The 26,477-nt window shown below is 36.8% G+C and overlaps 4 protein-coding genes across 5 annotated transcripts; 2 read left to right on the top strand and 2 right to left on the bottom strand.

Moving 5' to 3' along the window:
* Positions 1–1,583: 1,583 nt before the first annotated feature.
* LOC113782966 lies at positions 1,584–3,307 on the bottom strand. The gene is made up of 2 exons (XM_027328956.1): positions 2,838–3,307; positions 1,584–2,363 (listed from the first exon to the last, which is right to left on the bottom strand). Exons 1-2 carry the CDS (start codon positions 3,250–3,252, stop codon positions 1,840–1,842), a joined length of 939 nt encoding a protein of 312 aa, XP_027184757.1. The 5' UTR covers positions 3,253–3,307; the 3' UTR covers positions 1,584–1,839.
* A 4,694-nt stretch (positions 3,308–8,001) lies between these two features.
* LOC113782698 (alkaline ceramidase-like) lies at positions 8,002–9,599 on the top strand. Its single transcript, XM_027328598.1, has 2 exons — positions 8,002–8,255; positions 9,092–9,599. Exons 1-2 carry the CDS (start codon positions 8,002–8,004, stop codon positions 9,597–9,599), a joined length of 762 nt encoding a protein of 253 aa, XP_027184399.1.
* A 6,306-nt stretch (positions 9,600–15,905) lies between these two features.
* LOC113782918 (mavicyanin-like) lies at positions 15,906–18,373 on the top strand. The gene is made up of 2 exons (XM_027328890.1): positions 15,906–16,272; positions 17,746–18,373. The coding sequence occupies exons 1-2, from the start codon at positions 16,068–16,070 to the stop codon at positions 18,066–18,068; spliced, it is 528 nt and encodes a 175-aa protein (XP_027184691.1). The 5' UTR covers positions 15,906–16,067; the 3' UTR covers positions 18,069–18,373.
* Positions 18,374–18,862: 489 nt separating this feature from the next.
* LOC113783199 (transcription initiation factor IIF subunit alpha) lies at positions 18,863–25,505 on the bottom strand. 2 transcript variants are annotated; one of them, XM_027329272.1, is made up of 9 exons: positions 25,001–25,505; positions 23,718–23,873; positions 22,599–22,741; positions 22,092–22,462; positions 21,520–21,629; positions 20,916–21,056; positions 20,435–20,650; positions 20,078–20,287; positions 18,863–19,190 (listed from the first exon to the last, which is right to left on the bottom strand). In XM_027329272.1, exons 1-9 carry the CDS (start codon positions 25,169–25,171, stop codon positions 19,101–19,103), a joined length of 1,608 nt encoding a protein of 535 aa, XP_027185073.1. In that variant the 5' UTR covers positions 25,172–25,505; the 3' UTR covers positions 18,863–19,100. The 2 variants fall into 2 exon arrangements, with proteins under 2 accessions (XP_027185073.1, XP_027185074.1); XM_027329273.1 differs by lacking the exon at positions 23,718–23,873.
* Between the last annotated feature and the right edge of the window lie 972 nt (positions 25,506–26,477).

Genomic DNA, 26,477 nt, shown 5'->3' with positions numbered 1-26,477 from the left:
CCGCGGGGTTAAAAAAAATTTTATTATATAATTTATTATAATTAAATTTGAGCAAATAATCAAGTACTAAAATATCAACATATCACCAAATTATTATTCATTGTAACTTCACAATTGAAACTCATAAAAATAATTAAACAAAAGTTATTTGAATACAATCTAATATGATAAAAAAAACATAACTAAAATAATCAAGTTTTCACTTTTGATACAAATACAAATACTAAATTATTATTGTGTTTTTTTTTAGAAAAAAATGTTATTGTATTTAGTGTAGTTAGGAATTTAATATAAATGTATTAATAAATTTAGTATAAATAATTAATAATTTTTATTAATAAACATATATAATTAATAGTATAGTTGATAATACCATTATTATATAATTATGTACATATATATATATATTGTTTCAAGCAGGTGGCGGGGCAGGGGTTGGGGCGGGGAATATACCCCCGTCCCACGCCCCCATCACAACCTCGGCCTGTTACCCGCCCCATTGTCACCCCTAATAACTATACAGAAAATTACTTTTTTGGACTTTTATTTTGAATTGAAGAAAAGCGGATTCTCTTATATGCCTCCAAAATCAATTAATATGAGTTTGTTTGGATTGTGAATTATTAAAGATATTTTTACTGTAGTACTTTTTGTGATGTGATGTATGTGAGATAAAAAGGTAATTGGGAAGATAAAAAGGTGCGTTGGAAATTGTAATGATGATATAAGCAAATATATTTTGACAAATAAATCGCAATCCAAACAAACCCACATATTAATATTGGTCTTTTTATTTTTAATTTTCTCTTACATTGGTCTTTTATTGAGAAGATGAAAAGCTTAAATAAGTGTACTATTTCCAGTCCTCGACTGACTAGAAAATGAAAGCTGCGACAAATGATACCATCCTTTGACTAGAAAATCAAAAGTTGCCATCAGTGGTACCAATTTGTTTGTGCTTGATCGCTATTGAGTTTAGAACCCCTAATCTTTGACTAATGGCTCTTTGGATTTCAGCATAATGGCATTCATCAGTCGCTCTTGTACGACTACGCAAACTTTCTTGGTCCAACACGAGCGTTTTTACTTTGTTTGGACAAAGGAAATTTGGAAAAAAAAATTTTGCCTCACAAATCCCAATCACCTTTTTATCTTCCCAATCACCTTTTTATCTCACATACATCACATCACAAAAATGCTACAGTAAATATCTCAAATAAATCATCCAAATAAACTCTTATCCAAACAAACATAAATTTGGCTCAGCGGCCATAAAAAATTAATCCTTCTTAGACTAGTCCTTTTTGGGCTGTAATTTGAAAGTTTAAACCTCATTTGAAGTAAAAAAAAATTAAAAAAAGATATCAAAACACTCTTTTAATCTAATTAAATTTAAATATCTCCAAATTTCTTGTACAATTTTTTTTATAGATACGTTAGATTATACAAATGTTATTATCGTACAGAACAAGCGTTTGGATGACCCGGAGATGTACAAAAGTGGCTGCAGTTTTCAATAGCTGCAAAGCCACATGGAAAAAGTACATAGCAGAGTGCAGACATGTACTGCAAGGGAAAAAAACTTAACAAACAAGTCTATATATAGGCTTTGATTGCTCAGCAGCCAAATGAGGCGATCAGAAAACTAGTAACATAATGCAAGAGATTTATGGAGGAGTAGAGGGAATCTTGCTCCAGTAGCCCTCCAAAGCAATCGAACTAATTCCAAGAAATCAAAGCTTATCCTATGCAGGCCTAGACTATCGTCTCAAAAAAGCAGCAGCCATTTGTTGGGCAAATTTTGTTCACACAAATTGGCCAACTTTGTGAATTGTTAACCTACGATAGTACGCTGTTGCCGTTCAACTCCGCAGCCAAGTTGCCTACTCTGAAACCACCAACACATTTAGTAGAGAAATCTTCTCTGCAGGGGAAAGAAATCGTTGGCACGGGCACAAAACCAACTGATCTCTTCCTTCTTCTCAAGTCGTCCTCGTCAGAATCAAATGCTTTTTGAGCTGGAGAAAGTTCATTGGTTGTTCTTTTATAAGAGCCGAACCATTTTGCTTGCATGTAACCTAATCTCCTCCATGGTGGCAAATGAATGTCAATTTTCTTCATGGATTTCTTAATGGCACTGCACATTAATCTTGTCACCTGCTTGAGCTCATCTTCTTTGCCAACAAATATTTGAGGGAAAATGTTGAGTAAGGATGTATAGCGCCCGGTTGGCTTGGCTATCGCGAACTCTTTAGCTAGAGCAACTTCAACAAAGTACCTAGTTCCAGCCACATAAACATCAATATATTCGTAATCCCCAGAAGGGCAGTGGCCAACTTTTTCCCACTTGGATTTGCAAAAGCCTGTAGAAAAAATCGAGTTCAAGAAATTAGACAACGAGTAAACAGTCCACGTGATGCAACTAGTGTTTTAGGCATTCGCCTTATATGGTCATAACAGTGGCAGCAATGTGATGAACCAATAGCGTAAAGTATTAAAAACATTTGCCTAATTTTTACTACTGCAAAAATTAATATACCCACATCACGTCCCCTATCTTGCATACCCGATCAAGTTTATATTTGTTTCCCAAAGAAAAGAAAAAGGAATCCAAACAAGAACAAGACTTTCGTTCTCTATTTTCCCTCCAACAAAAAAAAAAGGTTGATTAGTTATTCTTGCTTGCATCAAAAGAATTTTGCATGTATACCAGGAAAATAGAGAACAAAAAGCCTGTATATGCTCATGGATGCTGCATCTCATCAGCAAAACTGGGCTAAAATTTTGTATGTAGAGTCCTACTATAAAGACAAAGGAGGAGTTGATAATTTATTTACCAGCATCAAGACCTCTATCACGCAACCGGACCATAAGACGCCGTTTAAAATCAACTGTTGACGAACCATGGGCGCCAACAACTTCCCTTGAAGCTTTTTCCACCGCCGTATGAATCTGTCTCTTCACCTCATCGACTTGACAATTCAACAACCTCTTCAAACTGTCCTTAATGTCGGAATCAGAACAGTTCCTCTCCGATGATTCATCTGAATCTTCAGCCCCATCGTTCATTTGATCAATCCCCCGAGGATCACCAAGTCCCTCCTCGTTTTCAAGAAAAGAATTAACTAAATGTGACAAATCGGTACATGTCTCTGCAGAGTGCTCGCTGCCACTGCTCTCATACAGCCTAGCCCGAGCTTCCTCATCAAAAGCTGCCACGACCCTTTTGAATCTAACAGGTATCCTAGCCATCTCTACGGTCAATTTCTGTTTCTTTTCTTTTCAATTTTTTTGGGGGGGGGGTGGGGGGGGTGGGGGTTGTACCTCTTTTGGACGACAATGACTCCGGGCGGAAGAGAGGGTTATGCTTTTATAGAGGAAGGAGAAAGATTTCTTTTCTTGTGCTTGTAGAGTTGGATTACATCAGAGTCATGTATGTTGCTATGATGTCCACATTTATTCTGGGATGGGAAGAAAGAAGAATAATGGAGCCTACAGGAGTCACGATGAAGACATTATGAAGATTGCGAGACGACATTACACATAGATTATAGACACAGAGTTATATTATATAGCATACGTTTCACTACTGTCCTACTTCGGTTTAGTTGCGTATATTCTGCATATTTTGGCTACGGGGGTACGCGCCAATGTATGTGGATGGGTTATTTAACCAAATTCACAGCTTAATCCAATCCCGTTGTAACTTCTATTTAACCAAATTCCAGAAGAAAATCCAAAATTTATTTACCTTCAATTCTAATTTCTTAATCTGTAACGGCTTTGTCTGGATAGAGTATTATTCTAAATAATTATTTGAAATAATTACTATAATATTTTTTGTAATGTGATGTATGTGAGATAAAAATGTGATTAAAAATATAAAAAAAAATAAATTAGAAAATGTGTTTATAGTACTAGCGAAAAATTTTTTTGAAAAAATTTGCAATCCAATTGTGATGGGATTACATGTATCTTGTACATGCTTTCTTTGAAAACCTTGGCATAACGTGAATATAATACATGCTTGGAATTTTATGTTATTTCATGGTGACTTTTGTAACGATAAAGTTTTCATCTTTCATATGCCGCAAATTAAGGCCAGAAAAATTATAATGTTCGTGAAATCTCATACAACAAATGGTAAAAGTTTTTTCCCATGAGTATTGAGTCTTTTCCTATTTGATTTAGATGTTAGATGATGACTACGTTAAAACCATTTACTTGTAAGAACCCGATTGAATTTGTAATTATTATGGAGGGCCAAAATCATAATTTTGCACCTAGGGTGGCTGCCGTTGCTATAAAGCTATGACTCGACCAATAGTGCCGCACGTGTGCAATTTATATGTTATATTCTCCTTCTTTTTTTTTTTTTCCTTCTGGGGGCACAAGTAGATTAGAATTAAAACAAAAAAAAAATTTCCTTTTTGGGTCTTAAGTATTGAAGATGCGGAGAATTGAAGCCGTGTCAAGTGTAGCCAAATTCACTGAACTTAGAACGTGTCTAGGTTCATTGAATCTGCAAAGCCTCCTAGATTATCCAAGCGCGATTTATTTATTTATTTATTTATTTATTTTTTACTTAGAAGTATCACATCTTTTCTATTAGACTAATTTGTTTAAAGTATTGCTTCAAGGATATATAGCAATATAGTACACAAAAATTGATCACGAAACCTGCCAGTAACTATCAGAATACTACGAAATCAAGCTACAGGGTGATTTATTAGCGTATGCTGCTTGGATCAATTCAGGAGGTTCCAAACTCCAGGTGCCAAGTGTATTATGACTCTAAATAGGGTTAGATGCATTTTGGTGTACATTCTAAAATAGCTTTGGTTATCTATTAGTTCTTTTTGGAGTGGCGTAGAAGAGTCCACCTTTCTTTTTCTTTTTTCTTTTTTTTTTTTTTGAAGACATTCATTAGACGGACAGCATGTTGAGTTCTCTACCCTGCTGTATGGTATTTTACCAGTTTTTAAAGATACATGACTCTGCATATTTAGTGAACAAGAAAATATAAATGGGATAGCTGTAAATTCGTATCACTTTTTTCATTTGGGAAAATTAATATTGTATTCGAAAACAGTAAAATCCTTTCTTTTGTTTTCTATGTATGTGTTGAGCATATAAATTTAAGGGTTAATCACTCTTTGTCCCCCGGATTTTGGGGTAGTTAAATTTTAAGAACATGAGGTAATATTAATATTTAAGGGTTAATATTTTTTGAACAAGATTTTCTATTATTTCACTGTAAACTGTTAGAATAGTACTATTGTTATTTTTTTTGTTTGTCTAATTAGTCAAATATTAACAACTTAACCAAAATTGTTAAAAGGGCTTATATGCATTATGTTTCAGACTTAGAGTAGGAAAATGGAGATTAGATTAAATTTCACATTTTTTTCGTCAATAAAAGGGCAATAATAGTAAGCCACAATTAATTTCGAAAATAAAAAGTCAATGTTGTCATAACATTAACTTTTTTTTATAGTGTTAGGGATTCCAAGATTAACTAGTAATTATGGGGTAAAGTCTATATTTTTAAGGTTCCAAGTAAAAAAGTGTAACTATTTTAAAGTCCAGGGGGCAAAGTTTGATCAATCCTAAATTTAATTAATATGTTGTTGACAATTTACTTTTTCAATAGCTGATCTTGTCATCCTCACCATCCTTATGGTCTAAAAGTATCTATTATGCAAATGATTCTTAGTTGTAAATTATTTGGAAAAAAATTGTGAGGCATACATAATTTGCATTATCATGACATTTTTTTAAAAAGGAAACATTATTTGCACTCCTATTTTTGTTAAGCACACCTCCACTATCACTTTAATCGAATCATTTGGTTTTCATTTATTAGACTATATAATAAAACAAATGGTGGGAGTGCAAATAATAACAAATGAAACACAAATAACATTTCTCTTTTTTTAATAGTAAGTTTGAGAATTTTTTTTAAAGTAATTGAATTGATATAATAAAATTAACAAAAAATTTTAAGCACTCAATACAACTCTTAATTCCATCCTGAATGTCCAAAATATTGATTTCAGATGATACAAGTTTTACCACAAAAGTGCAAAAAAATTATAAAATTTTGTAGAGCAGGGAATGGGGAGTAAAGCATTTAATTGGTTAGTTACAACCAAACTGGGTGGCTAATATCAAACACGGAGGGGGCTTATAATGCCTTGAAGGTATAACGGAATTGAAAAATGATGGTATAATAAAAGTTTACAGGTGATATAATTAATTTAAAATATGATGTAGCAAAAGTTGAAATGACTATCTAATGATCTTTCTACAAAGCATGCACGATAAATTGATAAATTTCATATCACTAAGCTATTTGACTGAAAATTAAATCAAATAACAGCATAAGAAAACTGATCTTCATCATCATCCTGGCGGGGCCTCGATAATCGAAAAGGAGAAAGTCGAAGGAGAAGATCAGTTGTCGTCCTTGTAGTGGCATCATTCATCCCTCGTTTTCTTCAAGCTTTTCTCTTTCGGCCCTCCAACCAACCAGCCACCCAACCGAGAAGCCCAAATTGTAGAGCTTTTCCAATTTTTTTTGTAGTTTCAGGTAATCAGTTTTTCACTTGCATGCTCTCGTCTTTCTCATTTTTTCTAGCATTATTGGTATTACAGTATTACTGTTTGATTTGATCCATTTGGGATTCTTTAGAATGTAAAATTGGGAGAAAACAAAATGAATGCTTTGGTCGTAATTATGGAATTGCGGTATATTCTTTTACACGTCCCTGCATGCTACGACGATCACATTCTACCATTGCATTAAAGTAACTCCTCATCATGCTCAATCATGAAATCTTGATTCAATCTAAGAAATGGAAATGTGGGTTGTGAATCCTTGTACCTAAAATTTTACTACTTCCGTTCATTCAGGAGGCTAGAATTGCTTAGCTTGCATCATGATTTTGTGTTGAGTCAACCTTTTGAATGAGATAGGATCGGTTGTTGCGATTTTTTTGGCGTTTTGGGTTGATTCTCATTCATCATCTGGGATTTGGTGGTGATTAATTTACGTGGCTTGTGCCTTTGTCAGATGTCAGCGCCATGTTTCAGGATCTTTCTTTTGACAACCTAGGAAACAACAGAGGTGGAGTATTTGGGCAGGACCCATAATTATGGAACTGGGAGCTAGGTTATCTTAAATGGCTTATGCTTAATTCGCTCGATTCACCTATACGAGTCTCTGATTTTTTGCAGTTTCCTTTTCACCTGCGTAGAGAATACTTCTACTGAAGCATGAGTAGATGTTATTGAGAACCTCATTTTATTTAAGCAGAGGCTACTCCATCTGAAAACACGTTACAAAATATAGATGTTGGTGATAATGTCTGGAATTGTAGTCCTACATCTTCTTCTTCATCATTCAGAGGAAATTGAGATCGTGCATTTTCTCGCCGAATTAAGATTTTTAAGGGGAATTCCATCTAGTCAGTGCACTTCCTCATGTGGGATGTAGCCTTTAGAACCTATTTATGGACATAAAGTGTCAAAGCCTTTTTTTATGAGTACTTGGCATGGACCTCCTATTGCATGGATGGAAGCATCCTATGGAAATTCAATCCCCGGAAATTAGTATTTTAGGTTTCTATAATGGTAGTTAAATGTTTTCCACACCACTTGGTGAAGAGTTGTGTTGTTGTTCTTCACCGCGATAATTATGTCTTTCTAGACTTGCTAGGCTTTTATGCAGTTCATTCACTTACCTAGGTCTTTGTCATTGACTAGAAGATATATATACAGATTGGCATCTCCTATCATGATGGGTTGTGTGTTTGATCTTTCAATTGTCTAGTACCTGGCACAATTTTGAGCTCTTTCATTTCATCTTCCAATTAGAGTTTCTTTTCTTTCCCTGAGATGTGAACTTTGACTGGTCTTCTGAATTCTGATTCTTGCAGCATTCTGGCGTGGGAGGACTGTAAAATTAGTTGTAAGTTGCTTACGTACCCATGCAAAGTAATGGCTGACGGATTATCAAGCTTTTGGGGTCCGGTCACATTCACCAATGAGTGGTGTGAGAAGAATTATGTATACTCTTCTTATATTGCTGAATTCTTCAACACCCTATCAAATATTCCATGCATACTTTTGGCTCTCATTGGCCTTGTGAATTCTTCAAGGCAACGGTTTGAGAAGAGATTCAGTGTTCTTCATTTATCAAACATGATATTAGCAATTTGGAACATTTTATACCATGCTACATTATATCGCGTGTAAGTTAAATCAGTGCAGACATTTAAAATATCTCCTTGTGCAATTCTTGCTAATATGCCATATTCTTGAGATTCTTTTTCCTCCTTATGCATCTATATTAATTAGAAACCTACAGGTTATACTTCATGCTGTGAAGTGTAGGTGTTTTAAACTTGAATTTCAGTATGGTTTCCCTTCCACTTGGAGCTTAAGTTTATGATTTTGCTTTTTCTTTTTCATCTTATTTGCAAGTAAACTTATAATTAGTATTAATTAAAGCGAGTGTGCTGTTTTATGTAACCACATAAAGGCAACAAAAGATGTGTAGACTGATATGGATATGAATTAGGTGAGAAGGATTTTTGCTGCATATTTGGATGAGGGTAGTAATACACGGATTTGCTTCTTATGTTTAGAACGCTTTCACCTGGTTAATCCATGTACTTATCTGCCAGGCTTTAGTACTCATCGCTCTTTCGGCTCTTCTTCCTCAGGATGTTGGGCTGGGTTTACGTGCTGCTTGGTTTTTGATCTAGTTTTAATCTAGATGTCATTTGCAACTCATGCAGAGCACTTAGGTGAAATAGAAAGGCACATATCATGATCTAGATGTCAAGTGTTGGAAGTATTTTAAATGCCAATCAATCTTTGTAAGTAGGATGGAAGTATTTTATACTGGTTGTCAACCGAGAAAGTGCTTCATGCATGCTTTTTGGTTTTTCAATGTTATTGGTTTCATCTTAGGCTTGATGACATTTTGCCTGATATGTGCTGCATTTGACTGTCACCGTAACTAAGCAGCATTTTTTCTTCTTTACCACTGCAATTTTCTCATCTATGGTTCTTAATACTTCAGGCTACAGCAAAGTGATGAAACTCCGGTGATATGGGAAACTCTCCTTTACATCTATGTCTTGTACTCACCAGACTGGCATTATCGCAGAACAATGCCAACCTTCCTAGTCGTCTATGGAGCTACTTTCGCAATGGTCCATTCACATATTCAATTGGGTATTGGCTTCAAGGTGCATTTCGTGATTCTATGCCTTCTGTGCATTCCTCGGATGTACAAATATTACTTATACACAGACGATCTGTATGCTAAACGGGTTGCAAAGGTATATGCAGTTACACTAGTTGTTGGCACTCTGTGTTGGCTGTTTGATCGTGTTCTCTGCAGGGATAGCTGGCCTGTCAATCCACAGGGACATGCCATGTGGCACGTTTTCATGGGTATTAATTCTTACTTCGCCAACACATTTTTGATGTTTTGCCGGGCTCAACAGCGCGGTTGGGCCCCAAAAGTTGTGCACTATATGGGCATTCTTCCTTATGTGAAAATTCGAAAACCAAAAGTCCGATGATTTGAAGGGATGAAGAGGGTCAAAGCGCATCCCTCCTCCAAGGAATTATGCCATACATGCTGTGCAGTTAAGATAACCAGATGATACTTGTTCTCTTTACCACGTCTTTTGATCACTTTAGCAGGTAGCTTATCATCCATCGATTGGATAGGTCTCATTGAACCGTTTCAAGTCTGCCATACTCGCAAGAGTTTTTCCGGTATCCAGATTAGTTAACTTTGTTTAGGATAGTTCTATCGTTGGATTAAGGGACACGAGATGACTTAATGATTGTATGCTATTTCATACCGTGCTAGTTCAATGCTGATTTACAGGCGTTGGGGTAGCTTCTCTACTTGTGTGCTATCGATTGAGACACTACTGTTGCATGCAATAGTTCTGCACTTGCTACTCATGTTGTTGTTGGATGATGTTTGTTTTGGCCGCCACTTGACAGAGAGTTTTCATTGGCAAGGAATCCGAAGCTCTAGGATGTTTCTTGTACAAGATAACGTCAATAGCTTCTGTCTGGATCAAGCTCTGAAATCTTTGTTCCCACATAATGTTCAGCGGAGCAGCCTATTACGATTACTCCTGCGGAAGACAAGAAGAGATCTCGAAGACTTCCAGCACAAAATTTGTTCCTATGCTTCAATAAACGATAAAGCCATCGTTAGATTTTATCACCAGCTTTGTCCAAGACTAGTTGGTTTCAGTGGCCAATGGTTTTCAGAAGCCAAGAGATGTTTGTCTTTTACCAATTAACAAACGAATTGTCATAGATCGAATCAGAGAGCGAACGCATCTCTGAATTGTTCACCACTTCTGAACTCTGCTATATTCAGTTCAAAGGAAGGATGACAACAATCAGCGGCGTTCAATAATTAGTTTACTCCACCAAATATTGTGGACAAGCAGATAAAAATAAAAAGTATTTGTAGAATAATGATATGAACAAAGCCGTCATAGGATCCAAAACCGTCTTCCTCCATCTAGCACACTCCGTCCTAAAAATTTGCCTTTATAAACACACTCCGTTTCTCTACTGGAATATTCATCCTACTTCAGAATATGACAGTATTCATCTTAAGATACTAGTACTCCGTACTGAATATCCTATGGGGGGAATTTGCAGCTGTTTCAGCCGCCCAATTACAGACGAAGTGCAGCCGAAGAAGGCGGTTAGTGGCCGCTATCAAAACACTCTTCTGGGATCACTACCGCCGGAGAAGAAGCAAACTAGGCACATGAATTCGTCAGCTCAGAACAAATTTAGAAAGGTGGGGTATATGACTCTCGAGGATTGTCTACTGGCCTCTCCCAACTTAAATGCTCATCCACGCGTTGTAGGAGGTGAAATTCAAATCTTTAAGCATTTGCCTACTAATAGAGTTTTTCCATCTTCGACTTCTCCTGATACTGGTCAGGAGTTTTTCACGCCAAGACGAAGTTTCTCAGGTGCAGACTGCAAATTAGGGAGAATTGATGAAGATTATGGACAAGATGCGGATCAAGACTCGTCGCGAGTGAGTTCGATTGGTAGAAGTGGAAGTGGGAAGGTAAAAAAGAAGGTGAGATTTAGGTTGCCCGAAGAAGCTGACATATACATATATTACACTCCGAAAGGAGAATTTGAAGAATGAATAATATACAGTGTGATCTTACATTTTAAAGTTTAGATGAAAAAGCACATACTGCTCTTGAGAATATGCTTCAGAGGGTTTGAACTTTGAAGCATTCCAAAGTGAGGCTGAGAAGGGCAATAAGATCCCTATTATCTTCAACAGCCAACGTTCTGCAAATTCCGGCTGATTGTAGTCATTAATTTTGAAAATGACGTAGCTGCTGAAAATTTTTGAAGATGTTTTTCCTTTGCTGGAATTGAGGAAGATTTAATGGCTTTGAACTTGTTATTTTGATTGAGAGAATACTCAGAAAGTTGTGGAATGAGGTAGATCAAACCAGGCACCTCTTGCGGTTTTGGCAAATTATATTTCATACTAAGAGCGAATAGTTAGCAAACGACGCTATCAGCAAGCAACCCAACCCAAGAAAATGGCGATCTTTGAGTTTGAGGGTGAGAAATGGAGAGCGTTTGGTTGCTCTTTTAGAAATTAGAATTGAAAACAAAGATTCCACGGGTAAGTTTAATGTTTAAAACTTTAGGTCCGCTTTAAAAAAAATAATTGGAAAATGAATAATTGCGATTCACAAGTTAATCTGGATTGAACAGCTCGACCGATTTTTTGTGATAAGTCGACGCTAGTAGCGAATTGGACCGAAAATTTTATTACTTTGGATTGAACGGTTCGACCGATTTTTGTGATCAGTCGACGACACTGGAATAGGGTTGCAAACGAGCCGAGACGAGTCGAGTTTTGAGCTAATCGAGCCGAGTCTCGACTAAATTTTACCAAGCTCGAGCTCGACGAGCCGGCAATTTTCAAGCTCGAGCTCGACTCGAATCAAGTCGAGCCGAGCTCGAGCTCGAAAAAAATAAAAAATAATTATTTTATTTTAAAAAAAATAAATAAAATAATATTTTTTTCTTAATAAATAATAAAATATTAAGGATATATACGTAATTTTACTATGAAAATAAAAAATAAAAAAATATATATATAATATACGTAATTTTATTATTAAATAAAAATAAAAATAAAAAATATATATATATATATATACTCAAGCTCGCGAGCTAACGAGCTTAATATTCTGAGCTCGACTCGAGTTTGACTCGAGCCGATTCGTTTGCAGCCCTACACTGGAAGTGAACTGGATCGCAAATTTTGCACTTCTTAGCTATTATACGATGTTAATTTATATAACATTAATATTTATTCGTATAATAATATTTGAATAATTTTAATGTCCATCACCGTTACAAGTTACGACATATCTCTATAGAATTATTCACCAATATGGCCATGCATCAGCATTTGAACACTAATCTAAACCAACCCTTAGTGATTAAGCAAACACCTGTTCGCTGTGTAACAAATTCAAACTTGCAACCCACCAAAATCAAAGTTCAAGTACGACCCGAAAGGGTAAAGAGTAAAGACCCAACTACAAACGCACACCACAGCTACGGTACTGCAGCAATGTCAGATGGGAAACCAGCAGCAACACCACGTAGGCCCCTCCGTCATCATCAACAATCCTGTTGGACCGCGACCACCATCGGATAGGCTGAACCGACCAAGGTGTACGATAGTAGTATCTCAGAAACAAGGACATGCATTTTTATTTCTTGTGTTTGGATGTTGGGCGGGAGGGAAATACCTACCCTCGTGCCAGCCAAAAACTTTAGAGAAGAATCTGAATACGACCCTTTTGCAGTAGCCTCCTCGTTTGGTACACCCCAGTAAGGCCTAGTTTGGATCTTAACAAACACAGGTGAACAGGTTCGATTTTGCGACAACGTGTTTATAAAAAGTGATTACATAAAATAATTATAATCACTAAAAGTTATTATTTGGTTCATTATAAATTTTATTTTTTTTTACCCATTAGAAAATTTTACATTTGAATATTAAAGCAAATAAAAACATCACATAAACTAATTATTTAAAATCAAAATCTATAATCAATTAAAATAAATAATCGATCTGTCGAAAACAAGCCCTACAACCAACATGTGGTATGATAGGCAATAAAGATTTGTTATCTTTTACTTTACGATAGATTTTTTTTTTTGAGAGTAGAAAAGAAAAGAAATGTCAAAATTCCAAGATATTCACACGTTATACCGCAAACTTTTGCCTGAGAACATATGCTTCTTCTGAATATACATCTGATGCTTTCACTAACTTAAACTTTTTTACTTTTTTGGGAGGAAAAAACCTTTCCTTTCCCAGAATTTTTTTTCTTGCTTTTCTCCCGCCCTTTCCTCCCAGTCCCAAACAAAGCGCAGAAAACGAGAGTCTCGTTTTCAATGCATTCGAGGACAAGGGTGAATTTAATGTTTCACGTCTATCCACGTTTGGCTGACAACACACCATAAAGTTTTGGGACCGGAAGGTGATTAAGTCAAAAAAATTTGTGCGGTTCAAATCGCTCTTTGTAATTCGATTTTTACGCCGTGTGAGATCCACAAAAATGTTGTTCTAGTGTTACTCGTTGGTGTTCTATTGTTATACTTTCTACAGATGATGTTATATCATGTGCAAATAATGTTACACCTTTCGAAACAGTTGCTCTAGCGATCGTTCCAGCCTCGGATCCAAAGTTTTGTTATCAAACGAACGGTCAGATAACGAGACGGGTGGTACAGACTATAGACCATAGCCAACTTTCTTGGTAAAGGTACGTGATCAATTATGATCAGAAAAAATTGTTGGGAGTTTTGGGGGTTTTGGTTGGGCCTTCGACCTTAAGGTAAAGTGGGTTCTACCTACCCGTAATAATTCGGTGGCTAAGGGTTTCAAGTTTCAACGGATTCAAGCATCATGCTCAAGCCGTACACTTGGACATGACAAACTGACTTGTTAAATACCAGTGGTAGATTGTATTCACGTGGATTAAAACATATAAAATTTCCTTTGAGGATTAAGGGCTTCTAAGTTTGCAAATTCTGCAACACTTTGTGCTACTCGACAATTTAGTGGCACGGAAGAACCAGACATCCAGCTCAGGGTGGCAATCTTTTCCCCTACTAATCAATTTGAAACAAATTTGACAAAGTGATTAGAGTCATTGAATAGATTGGACCATTGTTTGGAGTGAAACTTAACAATGACGATTAAATGTTTGCACCTTAATAATGACAATTGACAAGTGACTAACTATGATAATTGATACTCTCTCCCTCGGTCCCATTTTGATAGTTCTAGTTTTTTTTTCATACGGTTTAAGAAAAAGTAATTAATTTTATTGAAAAAACAAACTTAGATTGCTATTTTCTTAAAATACTCTTAAATTAAATAGAGTATAACTTTATATTAATTATTCATGGAAACTTGAATTGATGGTTTGTGAGAGCTTGAATTGATATAAATAAGCTTAAAAGAATAAAAAATTGGCTTTTCATATATCAATATGTTTTGGAAAATCTAAATGCATTAAATGGGATAGATTATATTCAATAACAATCTATATTAAATAAAGTAGTTTATATTAATAACAACTTACATTGAATAAGTGTATTTTAGAGAAATTAAAAAATAACTACATTTTTTAATTGGAAAGTGAACTACAATTTGAAACAGATGAAAAACGAAAACAGAACTATCAAAGTGAGACGGAGGGAGTACATAAAATAACATGTTTGTACCTTCGATTTTTCGCGATTACGGGTTTCATTTCTATCCAAATTATGCTCTTGAAAATTTACCTTGTAGTTTCAACCCAAAAAAATTATTGAAAAAAAATCACCGGGGTAACCTACACCATCTGAGTTTAACATTGAACTTTGAATTAAGGGTGCCTTCATATCGCACTGGCTAAGATTACAAATTCGTTTTTTTATCTCTTTATGGAAACGGGGGGAAGAAAAGATTGGGAAGTGAGAGAAGGAACGCAGACAACGGACAAGGACCCCTCATTGCTGAGGGATAATATCAAAACCCTCCTTGAAGTTTTTCTTAATATCACTTAGTATTTCTAAGATTTTAAAAATATCACTTATCTCCCCTAATAATTACAAAATAATTATATTAACCTTCCCTTGATATATGATTCACATATCAAATAAATGGAGCTCAAAATATTAAAGAAACATAAACAAAAGTCACATTCTTCTCTCTTCCTCTCTTTCCTTTCTCAAACATTTTCTTTTACTCATTTTTTGAATGTCTATGGGATTTTTATTTCTAAATTATAGTAAATTAAAATTTTTTATCTTTTTGTTTCTTTGGTCGAAGGAGAAAAGTTTTTAAAAAAAATCATGTTTAAAAGTTACAAGGATTACCCAACTGCCAACTGGCACCAGGTCCTTATGTAATCCTTGTGTGAAAAACTCAGGAAGGTTTCTGAAATTATCCCTAAAGATTTTTCACACAAATCAAGACAGAACCCAAGTTTTTTTTTTCCCTCTTGCACGAAATCGAATCATTGTGTTTGATTTGCACCTTATTTACACACATTGACTTGCTTATATCATCCCAATTTTTTATTTCATATACATCAAATCAAAAAAATAATATAATATATTTTATAAAAAATTATTTTAAATAATCTCCGGACCAAACACATTAGATACCACCAAGTGACACCAATATGTCCGTTGATTTTTTAAGTACATACAGGATTAAGTCCTTTTGTCCGCATGCATCTCTTATTAATGAGAAACTACGAAGAAATGGAGTTCCATTGGACGCTACGAAAAAAAAAAAAAGCATTGGGAATATTGTCCTTGCTTTGCTTCGCTCTTCACTTCTTTTTCCTTTTGGACTACATATCCATAGAGACCATAGGCCACGAGAAGCGAACCACACTCGAACAAAAAGCTTTTGCTTTATTGCTTCTAGAGCAACTAAACTAAACTAGATGGCACAGATGATGAGTGCCGGAGGATCCAATTCGAAGGGGCTAATGACCCTGCTGCTGCTGTTTCTTCTCTTTCTGGGCATTGGAGGGAAAAGGGTTGCTGCTCAAGTGCACCATGTGGTCGGCGACGACAACGGTTGGACACCTTCCACAGATCTAGGTTCTTGGCTTACAGGCAGAGTCTTCAGGGTCGGTGACAAAATCTGTAAGCACACCACCCCTTTCTTGAGTTTTTCCTTGACAGACGCATCAGCCTATGTTTTGCCTCCTTCCTTGATCCTTCCACCTCCTTTTATGAGCTTAACATGGTCCTAGTTACTCATTCTTGTTCATTATTAGTATTATTACTATTTTTGGTTTGGTAAGATTCTTGTTGATTACTGATATAATTAGCTTTGCCATGCAAATTTTTTCCCCCTAGAGAAACCTGTCGATCCTCTTTCTCCATCGTCATTAGATTCTTTTCCTTTTTCGGTCAAATAATCCATCTTTTAAGCATGTGGTAGTTACAGCTTTTGATAATTCCAGGCACACACTTTGTACTGCAGTACTTCGGTTTTCTTCATCTCCTCGTTATTTTGTTACTCCTGAGTTAGGCACGAAGTTTTAGAAGGTCATTTTGTTGTTCAGCATGCTTAGATTACCCTAATTTTAGAAATAAAACAGGAAAACTTTTGATTTCGTGAAGTGTTTAATTTGTCTGGAATTCGTTGTGTAGCACATAATAGGTATCGATTCGTTGATGCATAAATGAGACGGAGACGGAAGTAGCATGCTATAATCGTCTTGGGAGTTTTTTAGTTGTCAAATGGCCACCTAAAACTCTCTTCTTTCTTGTAGTTTGACTGTTAGCTCCAGTAGACATGCTTGATCTCGTTTTAATTAGTTCACTGCTCTGTCTATGTCTCTTAGAATCTAGATATGATAATTCGTTAGTACTTGGATGCTTTAAAGAAAAAATTATGATAGTAACATATTGTGAGTCTGCAATAGATTAAGCGATGGATTTCTGACAAAATTGATGGCCATATAATAAAGATTTTGGCCTTTTATCTCTGTGTGGGGCTGGTGAGAGCTATACATGGGACGTGCAAACATTCTGTCTATGTCTTTTAGAATATAGATATGATAATTCATTAGTAATTGGATGCTTTAAAGGGAAAAATTATGACAGTAACATATTAGTGAGTCTGCAGTAGATTAAGCAATGAATTTCTGACAATTGATGGCCATATAATAAAGATTTTGGGCTTTTATCTCTGTGTGGGGCTAGTGAGAGCTATGCATGGGGCATGCATACATTCGATCCCCAGAAGAATAGAAGACAGTGCATTGGCATCCACATATGATAGAGTGCCTAACTTTCAACCAACCAGATGTTACGCAACAAATCCTATTTCATTGAGTTGTGTGCGTGTATTATGAGTGCATTGTGATTCATATTATCCAACTTTCCATGATATAAATACAGAGGACCTCCCATTAATGTCCAGTTTTCTGTAGGTCATTAGGGCTTGGATGCTAGATAGGATAAATAAATGACACTTGACTGCATGAGAAGGGTAGAATTCAAGAAGCTATATGATTATCTACTCTGAAGTACAAAGAAGTTTTCTTCCTTTTATCTTAGTCCCACGCTTGGGAGTATGTTGACTGCAATTTATTGTGAACTGCACAGGGTTTGCCTACCCAGCAACTGAAGAGAGAATCCTGGAGCTCCAAACATCCGAAGAGTTCTTTACTTGTGATCTATCCAATCCCATCAGAATGTACACCAGCGGCCTGGATAAGATACCCCTCGAGAGTGAGGGCGTCAGATTCTTCACCAGTGGCAGCTTGGACAGCTGCAAAAATGGATTGAAGCTCCCAGTGAAGGTGCATCCTCAAGTGAAAAATGAGACCCTTGCTGATGGCCCCACATCACCAGCTGCTGCACCCCACCTCCCTGGCCTCTCTGTTGCACTATTTGTTGGATTGGCTCTCTTCTGCATGGGCATGTAACGCACCTCATATTCCTTCTGCTGCTGTCTCTTAGTAGTACTGTTTATCTACCCGTTTATGTTGGTTGACCACCTGCTTTTCTTTTTAGTCGTAATTCCTAGGCAGCTTCCTGGAAACATCCTCATTTTATTTACTTTTTCGCATCTGCTGGCTTGTGAAGCATATAAAACTGTTGAGGATTCTGGTGTCTTGTGTAATGACTTTTTAATTTTTATGTAACTGTCGGATTTGATGTATAATGACTTAATTTTTATACAAATGTGCTAGGTGATGGTCCGATTATTTGTCGTATCAAATTCATGTCATACGTCCGCTTGCAGAGATTAGTGATGATGTTTCCTTTTTTGGTTCTGTGCGCTATTATCTTCGTGCTTGGATACGGTTATGACGCACTTCAGAACTAAAGGACGATTCAGATTTGATATTTACATTATGGAAAGAACATCAACTGGTGTGACTTGTCTGAAAACGAAGAACAGAAGGAAAATAACTTTGTGAATCTGGCAAAGGTGAAAGGCGCACTTTTATCTCGGGAAATGAACATTACTGAAAATTGTTGACCGAAAACTGATTAAAAGCAACGGCGCACTACTATTAAGAGTATTAACAACCATGAGAACGTTTTGCAATGAAACTAAACGCTAAGAAAGAACGTCTCTGACCACGCTAAACCAAACCACCAAGAGCACATGTTCGACCTTTGGGGCAAAAAACGCTAGACTACTATCTTCAAACATGCAAGACAAAATCTGATTATTATAGTTAAACGTAGCATTACAAACACGTCGCGCATCTTGAGAACCATCAATAAACAAAAAAATTCACATATCACAACATTCAAGCAATAACTTGTAACCAGCAAACGAAAAATCTCTGCCAAAATTAGGAACACGGGAAACAGAAGCTAAGATAGATACCCAGATTAACAAAGCTTGAAGTCCACTCAATCTCTACATTTGTCACTTGCTTGTTTTCAGACTCAATTGTCGGGTTGTTATTGTACACGAGGAAAAAGGGTAAATTTTCAAGAAATCACCTATCCCTCAGCACTACATAGTTTGACCCGCTTGTCTTCTGTATCTTGGAAATCCTCCTTAATATAGCTGCGAAGGCATCCTTGTCCTGCATCACAGGAAATTGTAAGCAGCAATATGACAAGAAAACGATTCAAATACTGACAGCAAGATTAAGTGTTCTTGTTCCATAACATTCAGTTGCACATCTCCTACATAGTAATATAACATTTCCCAGCCCTCAGTCACCCCCAGATAAAATTCAAAGCTGCAACACTTGTTATCAGCTGTTGTCCATCTCAGCACCTGAACAGCTTTGCTATGTTTATAACATATCCAATTTACACCCAACAAACCCTATCAGATTCTCCAAAACATCTGAAACATGCTTCTTTTCCTCCCAAAAAAAAAAAAATTGCTTCTTCATTGATATTTTGTACACTGCATTGCAATTAGAAGGTTGGCCAATAAGCTGTATAGCACAATGGGCATGTGAATATTTTTGTGAAACTGTTCTGGAAGCTTCAAGTGGAAAGGCCTATAAGCAGCATTGTACACAATATCCTCAAGAATCACGTCTTACAGTAAACTAATTTAATTCCAAACGCCACTATTTATTCTATTCCACTCAGAAAGAAAACCTCCAAGTGCCACAAATCCTTGGGTAAAGTAAGCTTATTTATTCAAGAAATTTCCAGTTGCTAGTGACTTGCTTTCATTTTCTTCCCTAGGATCCAAGAGAACTTTAAAATTGTTCATGAAGATTAATTCCACACACTCAACTAATTGCTTGGAATCCTCAATGTAACTATCCTTCTTTGCATTCTGTAGTTTATCACCATCTTTACTTGAAGAACTCTTGACTTTATATATCTCATTTTGCATTTCATACTCCATCCATGTATACAAATACTGAGGGGAGGCTATAGTTGGGGCTTAATAGCAAAGTTGCAGACAAGACTGGAAAGATATTTACAAGAAAACAATATACAGTACCTCTTTCGTTTTGAGTCTAGATTTAAATTTGGCAACGAGATCCTGAGTAGTCACTGGCCCCTTCTGCAATAAAACAGCCCTAATCTCATCTTCAGTGACTGGACCAGAAGGAGTTGACCCTGCCTTTGAAGATGGCTGTTGCAATACAGCTTTTGGAGTCACAGTATTCTTCGAGCCAGAAGTATTTTCACTTTTAACAGGCTTTACTTCCTGAAAATACAAAATAAAAAATAAAAAGATGGTCATCGAAGTAAAAGTGAGTTAAAGATAGTTGAAAACCAACAGAGTCATATCTTCCACAGATTATTTTCATCTACTGGAACTAAATAAATACAACAAGGTAACTAAATGTATTACATTTTCAGATTTGACTTTTTTAAGAGGTGTCCCATTTGCCGCTTTCACTTCTTCACCATTACTTTTTCTTTTCCCCTTTGCCGACTTTGAAGTAGGAGGAGTTCCCCGAGAAGGTCCAGGAGCAGCTGATTTTAGTGGACTGATGTTCTCAGTTGGTTCTTCTTTAAGAGTTTCCTTTTGTTTTGGTGCTAACACAGGAGAAATATCATCTTCCATCTGGAGAATTGAAACAAAAGAACTTTATGATCATTAAGTTCATAAAGAAAAGAGGCCAAACAAAGAGCGGTTAACAATTCACTTCGTATAAGAGATTATTAACTACGAGAACATCAGAAAGGACTCCAAGGGTTCTTTCACAAGTCTTTTTAGCACCCTTCCCATCAATTTGTAGAACAAAAAGGATGAAATCGAAAATCTGTCGCACGATTTCCCATAAATAGAAAAAAACAGCTAGATAACGACAAACCAAAAAGTTACTTACATCGTCGTCATCATCATCTTCGTCTTCTGCATCCGAGTCATTCAGCCCATTAGCTCGGCCAAGCAATTTCTTCAACTCCTTTCCAGATTTGCTTAACCCTCCCCCCTCCTCTTCATCACCTTCTTCCTCATCCTCATCATCCTGCAACACAACAGTAATCACACAACCATCAAGAAGACAAGCTAAAGGGTACAAAAAGATGTACAATACAAAAACTTTAGAAGTACAACGGAAAGCAAAGTACAAAACTATACAGGCAACACACAGGAGGGTACTCGAGATCAGCAACGATGCTTCCACCTAAGGAAACTCATATTTATAGATGCAGTTCCATGGTATAACAACGTCTACTGTAGCGTCACCACCACCAGTGCTTTGCAGTTAATTAAATCAATTAAACAAGCGTGTTTCTAGGCTTTCTACCACCCTAAAATAATTAATGAAGCCTGTCTTTCTGCAAGCAAGAAGAAGTGGTAATGTACAAGAAATCCGTCCACACAGACTGTAGGCATCACAAAGGATGCTTGTCTGAGAAGCAGAAGATAATCTTCAGCATCACAACTAGACCATTCAAATTTCAAATGCAAATGCAATCATAATGAACCTGCTTAATTTCAGGAGGAGCAGGAATTTCAGGGGCCAATTCTTCACGTTCCTCTGTATAACAAGTTTCATCATCATCGGTAAAGATTTCTTCATGCTCCCAATCATCACCTACAGAAAAATGAGTAATGCAAATGCTTAGCTCAGGTTCAATTTTGTCCTTGGGAAGTTTAGAGCAAGCAGGCAGTGAGTCAGAGAAACTGGGTGAGGAAATTCTGAAATCCACAGGTAATAGCATTTCATGTCCATGTCATTAATTGCCAAATATTAGCAATATGGAAATATCAAGTCAACATACAATGCGTCAGCCAAATCTTTCCTGTAGGTTATTTTCCATCACAAATTAATGCAGAAATTGTTAGGCATACAAAACTATAGACGTAGGAAAAGAGGCAAGCAAAGTGATAATATACACCAGGAGGCAAACAACAAACCAAATCTATTGTTACTAGCTGAATAGACCCATTATGACATCCTTGAAGATATAATGAGATACAGAAAAAAAAAGAGAACTAAAGGTGCTCAACGGTCAAAATGCAACACAATGCATGTTATCAGAGAATAAAAGCTTGCCTTTTTCAATATCATCATCGTCAAGATCAAGATCACCTCCTCTTGGACCTTCTTCATCATCATCACCACCTTTTTGATTGAGACCCAGCCTATTTTTTCTTGCAGCCTCTTCCTCTTCATCTTCCTCACCCCTATCTGATGCATTAGCCTCTTCATCATCACCCCCCGCTTTCTTGCGTCCCCTTCCACCGCCAGCTCCAGCTTCCTTGTCATCAATTTTTTCAACTTCACCAAATGCAGCTGGTCCATTATTTGCTGCTTTCATCATCCACCGCTGGTACCCATCTGCAGTTTTCCTTCTATTTTTCATCTTCTCTTCTGCTTCTTCAAGAGTAAGTTGTTTATATTGTGCAACTTTGTTGAAATTGTACCTGACATCGAGGGCAGTATGCATGCATACAGTCAAAATGCAGCATTTAACAGGTAGAACTAGATGCACAGTACCATGATAGCATATAAGATGCATAAGCCATAAAGACCATAATATGATGTCTGCAACATGCATACCATGAACCTGCAGGAATGGCAACAAATTCTCTTCCTTGAAGCATCAGGAGATAATAGGTGGCTGATTGTGCACCCTCAAGTTGACCGTGGTACTGAGTCCCCGTTTCATCTTCCAGCAGCCAAGGCTTATTCTTGTACTTCTCCTGTGCAACAAAACTATATTATGGTAAGCCAGGGCAACACTTCAACAAAAGAAAGCTCAACAGACAAGCCACATATGTGTCAGGCTACCTGACGGTTAAAAGCACAAAACTCATTCCAATATAGTCCTCATGGAAAAATGAAGAGCAATGGAAATTATCCTGTCTATATTCCAATGTAATCTCTTCTAAAGCTTCCTCAAAAATCACAGAAATAACATTTTGTAGCTGTCTACTCTTTAACCAGCATCTTAATATCTAAGCAACTTCCCTAATTTACTCCAAGAAAAAACAAACGGGATCATCCACAAAGGCTACTGCTATTGTGGCTGGTCATCGGTCTTCCATTAGCAGCTGAAAATTGAATTCCAGCCATGCCTGACTCTAGAACTTCTAAGCATGCCGGACTCTTTAACTTCTAAGCATACCTAATCCTTAAACTTCCACGAATAGCTGCTAATAGGGCTGCTTCTAGGGACAATTACTAAGCAGCGTAAATGAACTCTACAGCTCACACAGTGAAACTAAAATTTCTCTTCTTCAATTGTTTTGATGGCTTTGCCGGCCTGCGTAGTTGAGCCAAAAAGAGATTTTCCCAAAGAAAACGCATGGAATAGGCCAAAAAACAAAACCTAATCTATTAGTGACTATTCTCCCTCCCAAAAAAGGGAAATGCTAAACATGCTCCTCCTCACAGGAACACAAAATAATTAGGCAATTTCACATAATATCTAAAACTAAGAATCTAAGCACTGAATCCAAAAACTAGCAGCAAGACCCCATGAAAATTTGACGAATCAAGCACTTCCTTTCACAGTTTCACATACATATTAAAATCTTCACAAATTTCTGGCACCATTGACCATCACCTATTCCAAATTCTACTTACATGGAACAGCATAAGCAAATCAGAAAAAGCAAAGAGGGCAAAGGTAGAGATAGAAGAAGGAAACTGCATTCATTCAGATAAAACCAATACCCGCAAGGTATCAGTAACTTGGCGCCCCATCAAGCCTTCTTTCTGCAAAGACCACTTATTCTCACTTTTCTTCTTGGAAAAGTTTGGTAAACCAGTAATGAATCTGCCGATGAAGTAGTTTTTGTCATTACTAGAACAAGCTCGTACGTTATATTCCTGAAGAAGAGAAAATTGATATCCAGAAATTTAGCCTCAAATTTCTGAAGTAACAAATAAAAACATACAGCAAGAAGAAACTCCTTAACAATCAAAAGATCATTTCATGTACTTCCCCTGTATATACTCCGACATACAAAGTTCCTTTTCAGCATAATGTGGTCTACAAAAAGACAATCATTGTTCTCGCATAGTGGGCACAAACTGAAACACAACAGGCCTGACATGATTTAATGGGCCATGAGTTCATGTAAAGTGAATCTTTTACTACAACTTATTTCCTTTTACAAGGCTCATATCAGAAGTTGATTTTTTAAGGCAGTATGTATACAAAACACTTACGATGTGATACAACTCACTAAATGTGATACATAAACATACCATATATATCAAATCTAGCGACTCTGGTTTTAAAAAATTAACAATTAGTTGCACCAGTAGTATGTTTTTGTCCATCCAATTTTGACTACCTTAAGAAAACAGAAAGCTGCATTTCCAAACTCAAAGGCTAGTGCAACTCCAAGAACAAGTCGAAACATTCATTCAGGTAGTAGTAGTCTTGTCCTGCAAAAGCTTCTCCCAAATCCCTTCCCGTCACATATTGCAGTAAAACAGGGCCTATCACTATGTTTTTGTCTCTCACTGTCCATCCATCAATCTCCCGTCTCCATCCTTTTGATCCTATGCCTTTCCCGCAACACCATCCTCTCGCTTTCTCATCATTCTCCTACCAAAAAATAAACTCTCTCCTAATCCTCTGTCCCCTCCACCACCATTCCTCCTACTCCAGTCCTCCACAAAAGCGTCATTCCCAAATGCATTTGCAATATCCTTTTTTTTTTTTTTCTGGATATCTAGCATCGCTCTTCATTTGATCTTAAATGAAAGATATATTTCCCATTTCTCCTTCTGCCCAATATAGCTTAAAAGACACTAGCTATCAAGTAAAAGTACATTCTGTTGTTATCAATAATGAACACCCACTTAAACAGGACAATAAATTAGACGAAGATCAAAAGGCCCGTCAGAAAAGTGCTAACTAACAACTAGCAATACATAAACAGACTAATAAAGCGATCGCAAATGAACAGATATTATCCCGTGGCCAAAGTGGGAAGAAGACATACGCGGATCAAGCGAGTGATGGGGGTTCCGCACTCGTAGCACTTAGCGCGATTCTCAGCCATGGTCTTCCCACAGGTAACGCACAAGGTCAAGTGCTTGCACGTGCTGCCGTACAGCTCCGCCGTGGACCCGCAGCCGCTGCACGACGGCTTCAGTATCAAATCTATCGACATCTTCAAATATCAAAATCCTACACTAAATTTTTGTAAAAATTTACAATTATCGATTTAGTATCCTTCGAGTGCGTGTTTGAAATATTCAGATCAATTGTTGCAGAAATACTAATAAATCGTCGAATTGCGAGGGCTGGTGGGGGGGGGGGAGAAGAATTAGGGTTTTCAAATGCAAAGGATGGGGTGGGAAATTTGAAAGGTGGTTTTAAATTTTTAGCCGTTGTTAGTTTAGTTGGGATCAGTATCTGGATGGATCGTCGACATTTTTTCTTTAATTTTTTTACTTTCTGATGGAAGAGCTATTCTGTGGAACTCTGGATTGAAGAAGAACAAAGCTAGCGAATGGGAGCCGGGAGGCTGTCGGGGATTATATAGACTCTGGAACAACGGTGCGGCTGATTGGTACACAAATGGATCGGATCCGTCAATTAGTGTCGATTGGGTCTACTCCAGCCCAAGTGAGAGCCCATTCCACCCACTGTGAGTGGTTGGGCCTGCTTGGCCGTATAAAAATCAGCCTCACAGGGGCCTGGTCAGAAAATTTGACACAGTCTGAGCAAACTGCTACTAGTTAATAAGCTTGGGATTTGACGAATAAAAAATGTTCCAATAAAATTATTGGGAACCAGTAATATAAGTCAAATAAAATTGTAGGACCATTAAATGTCATAGGTCCGTAATGAAATAAAATTTCTCCGAGCTGAGCTTACTGAAAGAGTGAAAGGTACACCAACCTTGCTGCTTGTGGAGATTGATGAAACTCGTGACACGATGTGATAGCGTGTAGCCACATCTAACATAAGTTGATTCAAATGGATTAGAGCGGACGATTATCTCATAAAAAGTTGTGTGTTCAAATTCCTAATATATGGGATTGTTTTGATGATTAATATATAAGAATCCTATGAGCGATTTATAATTTCGAGACAATATTTTGACTCATAGTGATAATCAATTAAACTCACTCAAACTTTTTCTTATCAAAGATATATGATTTCAGGGTATGGTCTCGTGGTGGTGATCAAAAACTTTTTCTACCAAAGACATGTATTGAAGGCAAACCTTTGTCTATAGTAATGATCAATGCCTAATCTTTTTCTTACAAAATACCTGTAGTTCTGAAAACATACCCTAATTCGTGGTGATGACTAAAGTCAAATTCAGCCAAACTCATTCCTACAGAAAAAAGATTAGCAAGTAGCCAAAAGGAAGTTGCTCACATAGTAAGTAGCCAAAGAGAAGTTGTTAACAAAGACCATCCTGAAGGAGTCAGAATGATTGCTACGGATCTTCATCATCCTTATTC

The sequence above is a fragment of the Coffea eugenioides genome, chromosome 9, assembly GCF_003713205.1.
Source record: "Coffea eugenioides isolate CCC68of chromosome 9, Ceug_1.0, whole genome shotgun sequence".
NCBI classification, from domain to species: domain Eukaryota; kingdom Viridiplantae; phylum Streptophyta; class Magnoliopsida; order Gentianales; family Rubiaceae; genus Coffea; species Coffea eugenioides.
This window is presented reverse-complemented; position numbering and strand designations above follow the sequence as displayed.

Bases quoted from the DNA above. Each gene is read 5' to 3' on its own strand.
- LOC113782918 (XM_027328890.1), top strand. From the start codon at position 16,068: ATGGCACAGATGATGAGTGCCGGAGGATCCAATTCGAAGGGGCTAATG. The intron at 16,273-17,745 runs GTAAGCACACCA...TGAACTGCACAG, and splicing joins CAGGGTCGGTGACAAAATCT to GGTTTGCCTACCCAGCAACT.
- LOC113783199 (XM_027329272.1), bottom strand. From the start codon at position 25,171: ATGTCGATAGATTTGATACTGAAGCCGTCGTGCAGCGGCTGCGGGTCC. The intron at 21,630-22,091 runs GCAAGCTTTTAT...ATTTTTCTGTAG, and splicing joins CGATGATGATATTGAAAAAG to GTGATGATTGGGAGCATGAA. The intron at 20,288-20,434 runs GTAATACATTTA...TTGTATTTTCAG, and splicing joins AAAAAGTCAAATCTGAAAAT to GAAGTAAAGCCTGTTAAAAG.
- LOC113782698 (XM_027328598.1), top strand. From the start codon at position 8,002: ATGGCTGACGGATTATCAAGCTTTTGGGGTCCGGTCACATTCACCAAT. The intron at 8,256-9,091 runs GTAAGTTAAATC...TTAATACTTCAG, and splicing joins CATGCTACATTATATCGCGT to GCTACAGCAAAGTGATGAAA.
- LOC113782966 (XM_027328956.1), bottom strand. From the start codon at position 3,252: ATGGCTAGGATACCTGTTAGATTCAAAAGGGTCGTGGCAGCTTTTGAT. The intron at 2,364-2,837 runs GTAAATAAATTA...TTTTTTCTACAG, and splicing joins TGATAGAGGTCTTGATGCTG to GCTTTTGCAAATCCAAGTGG.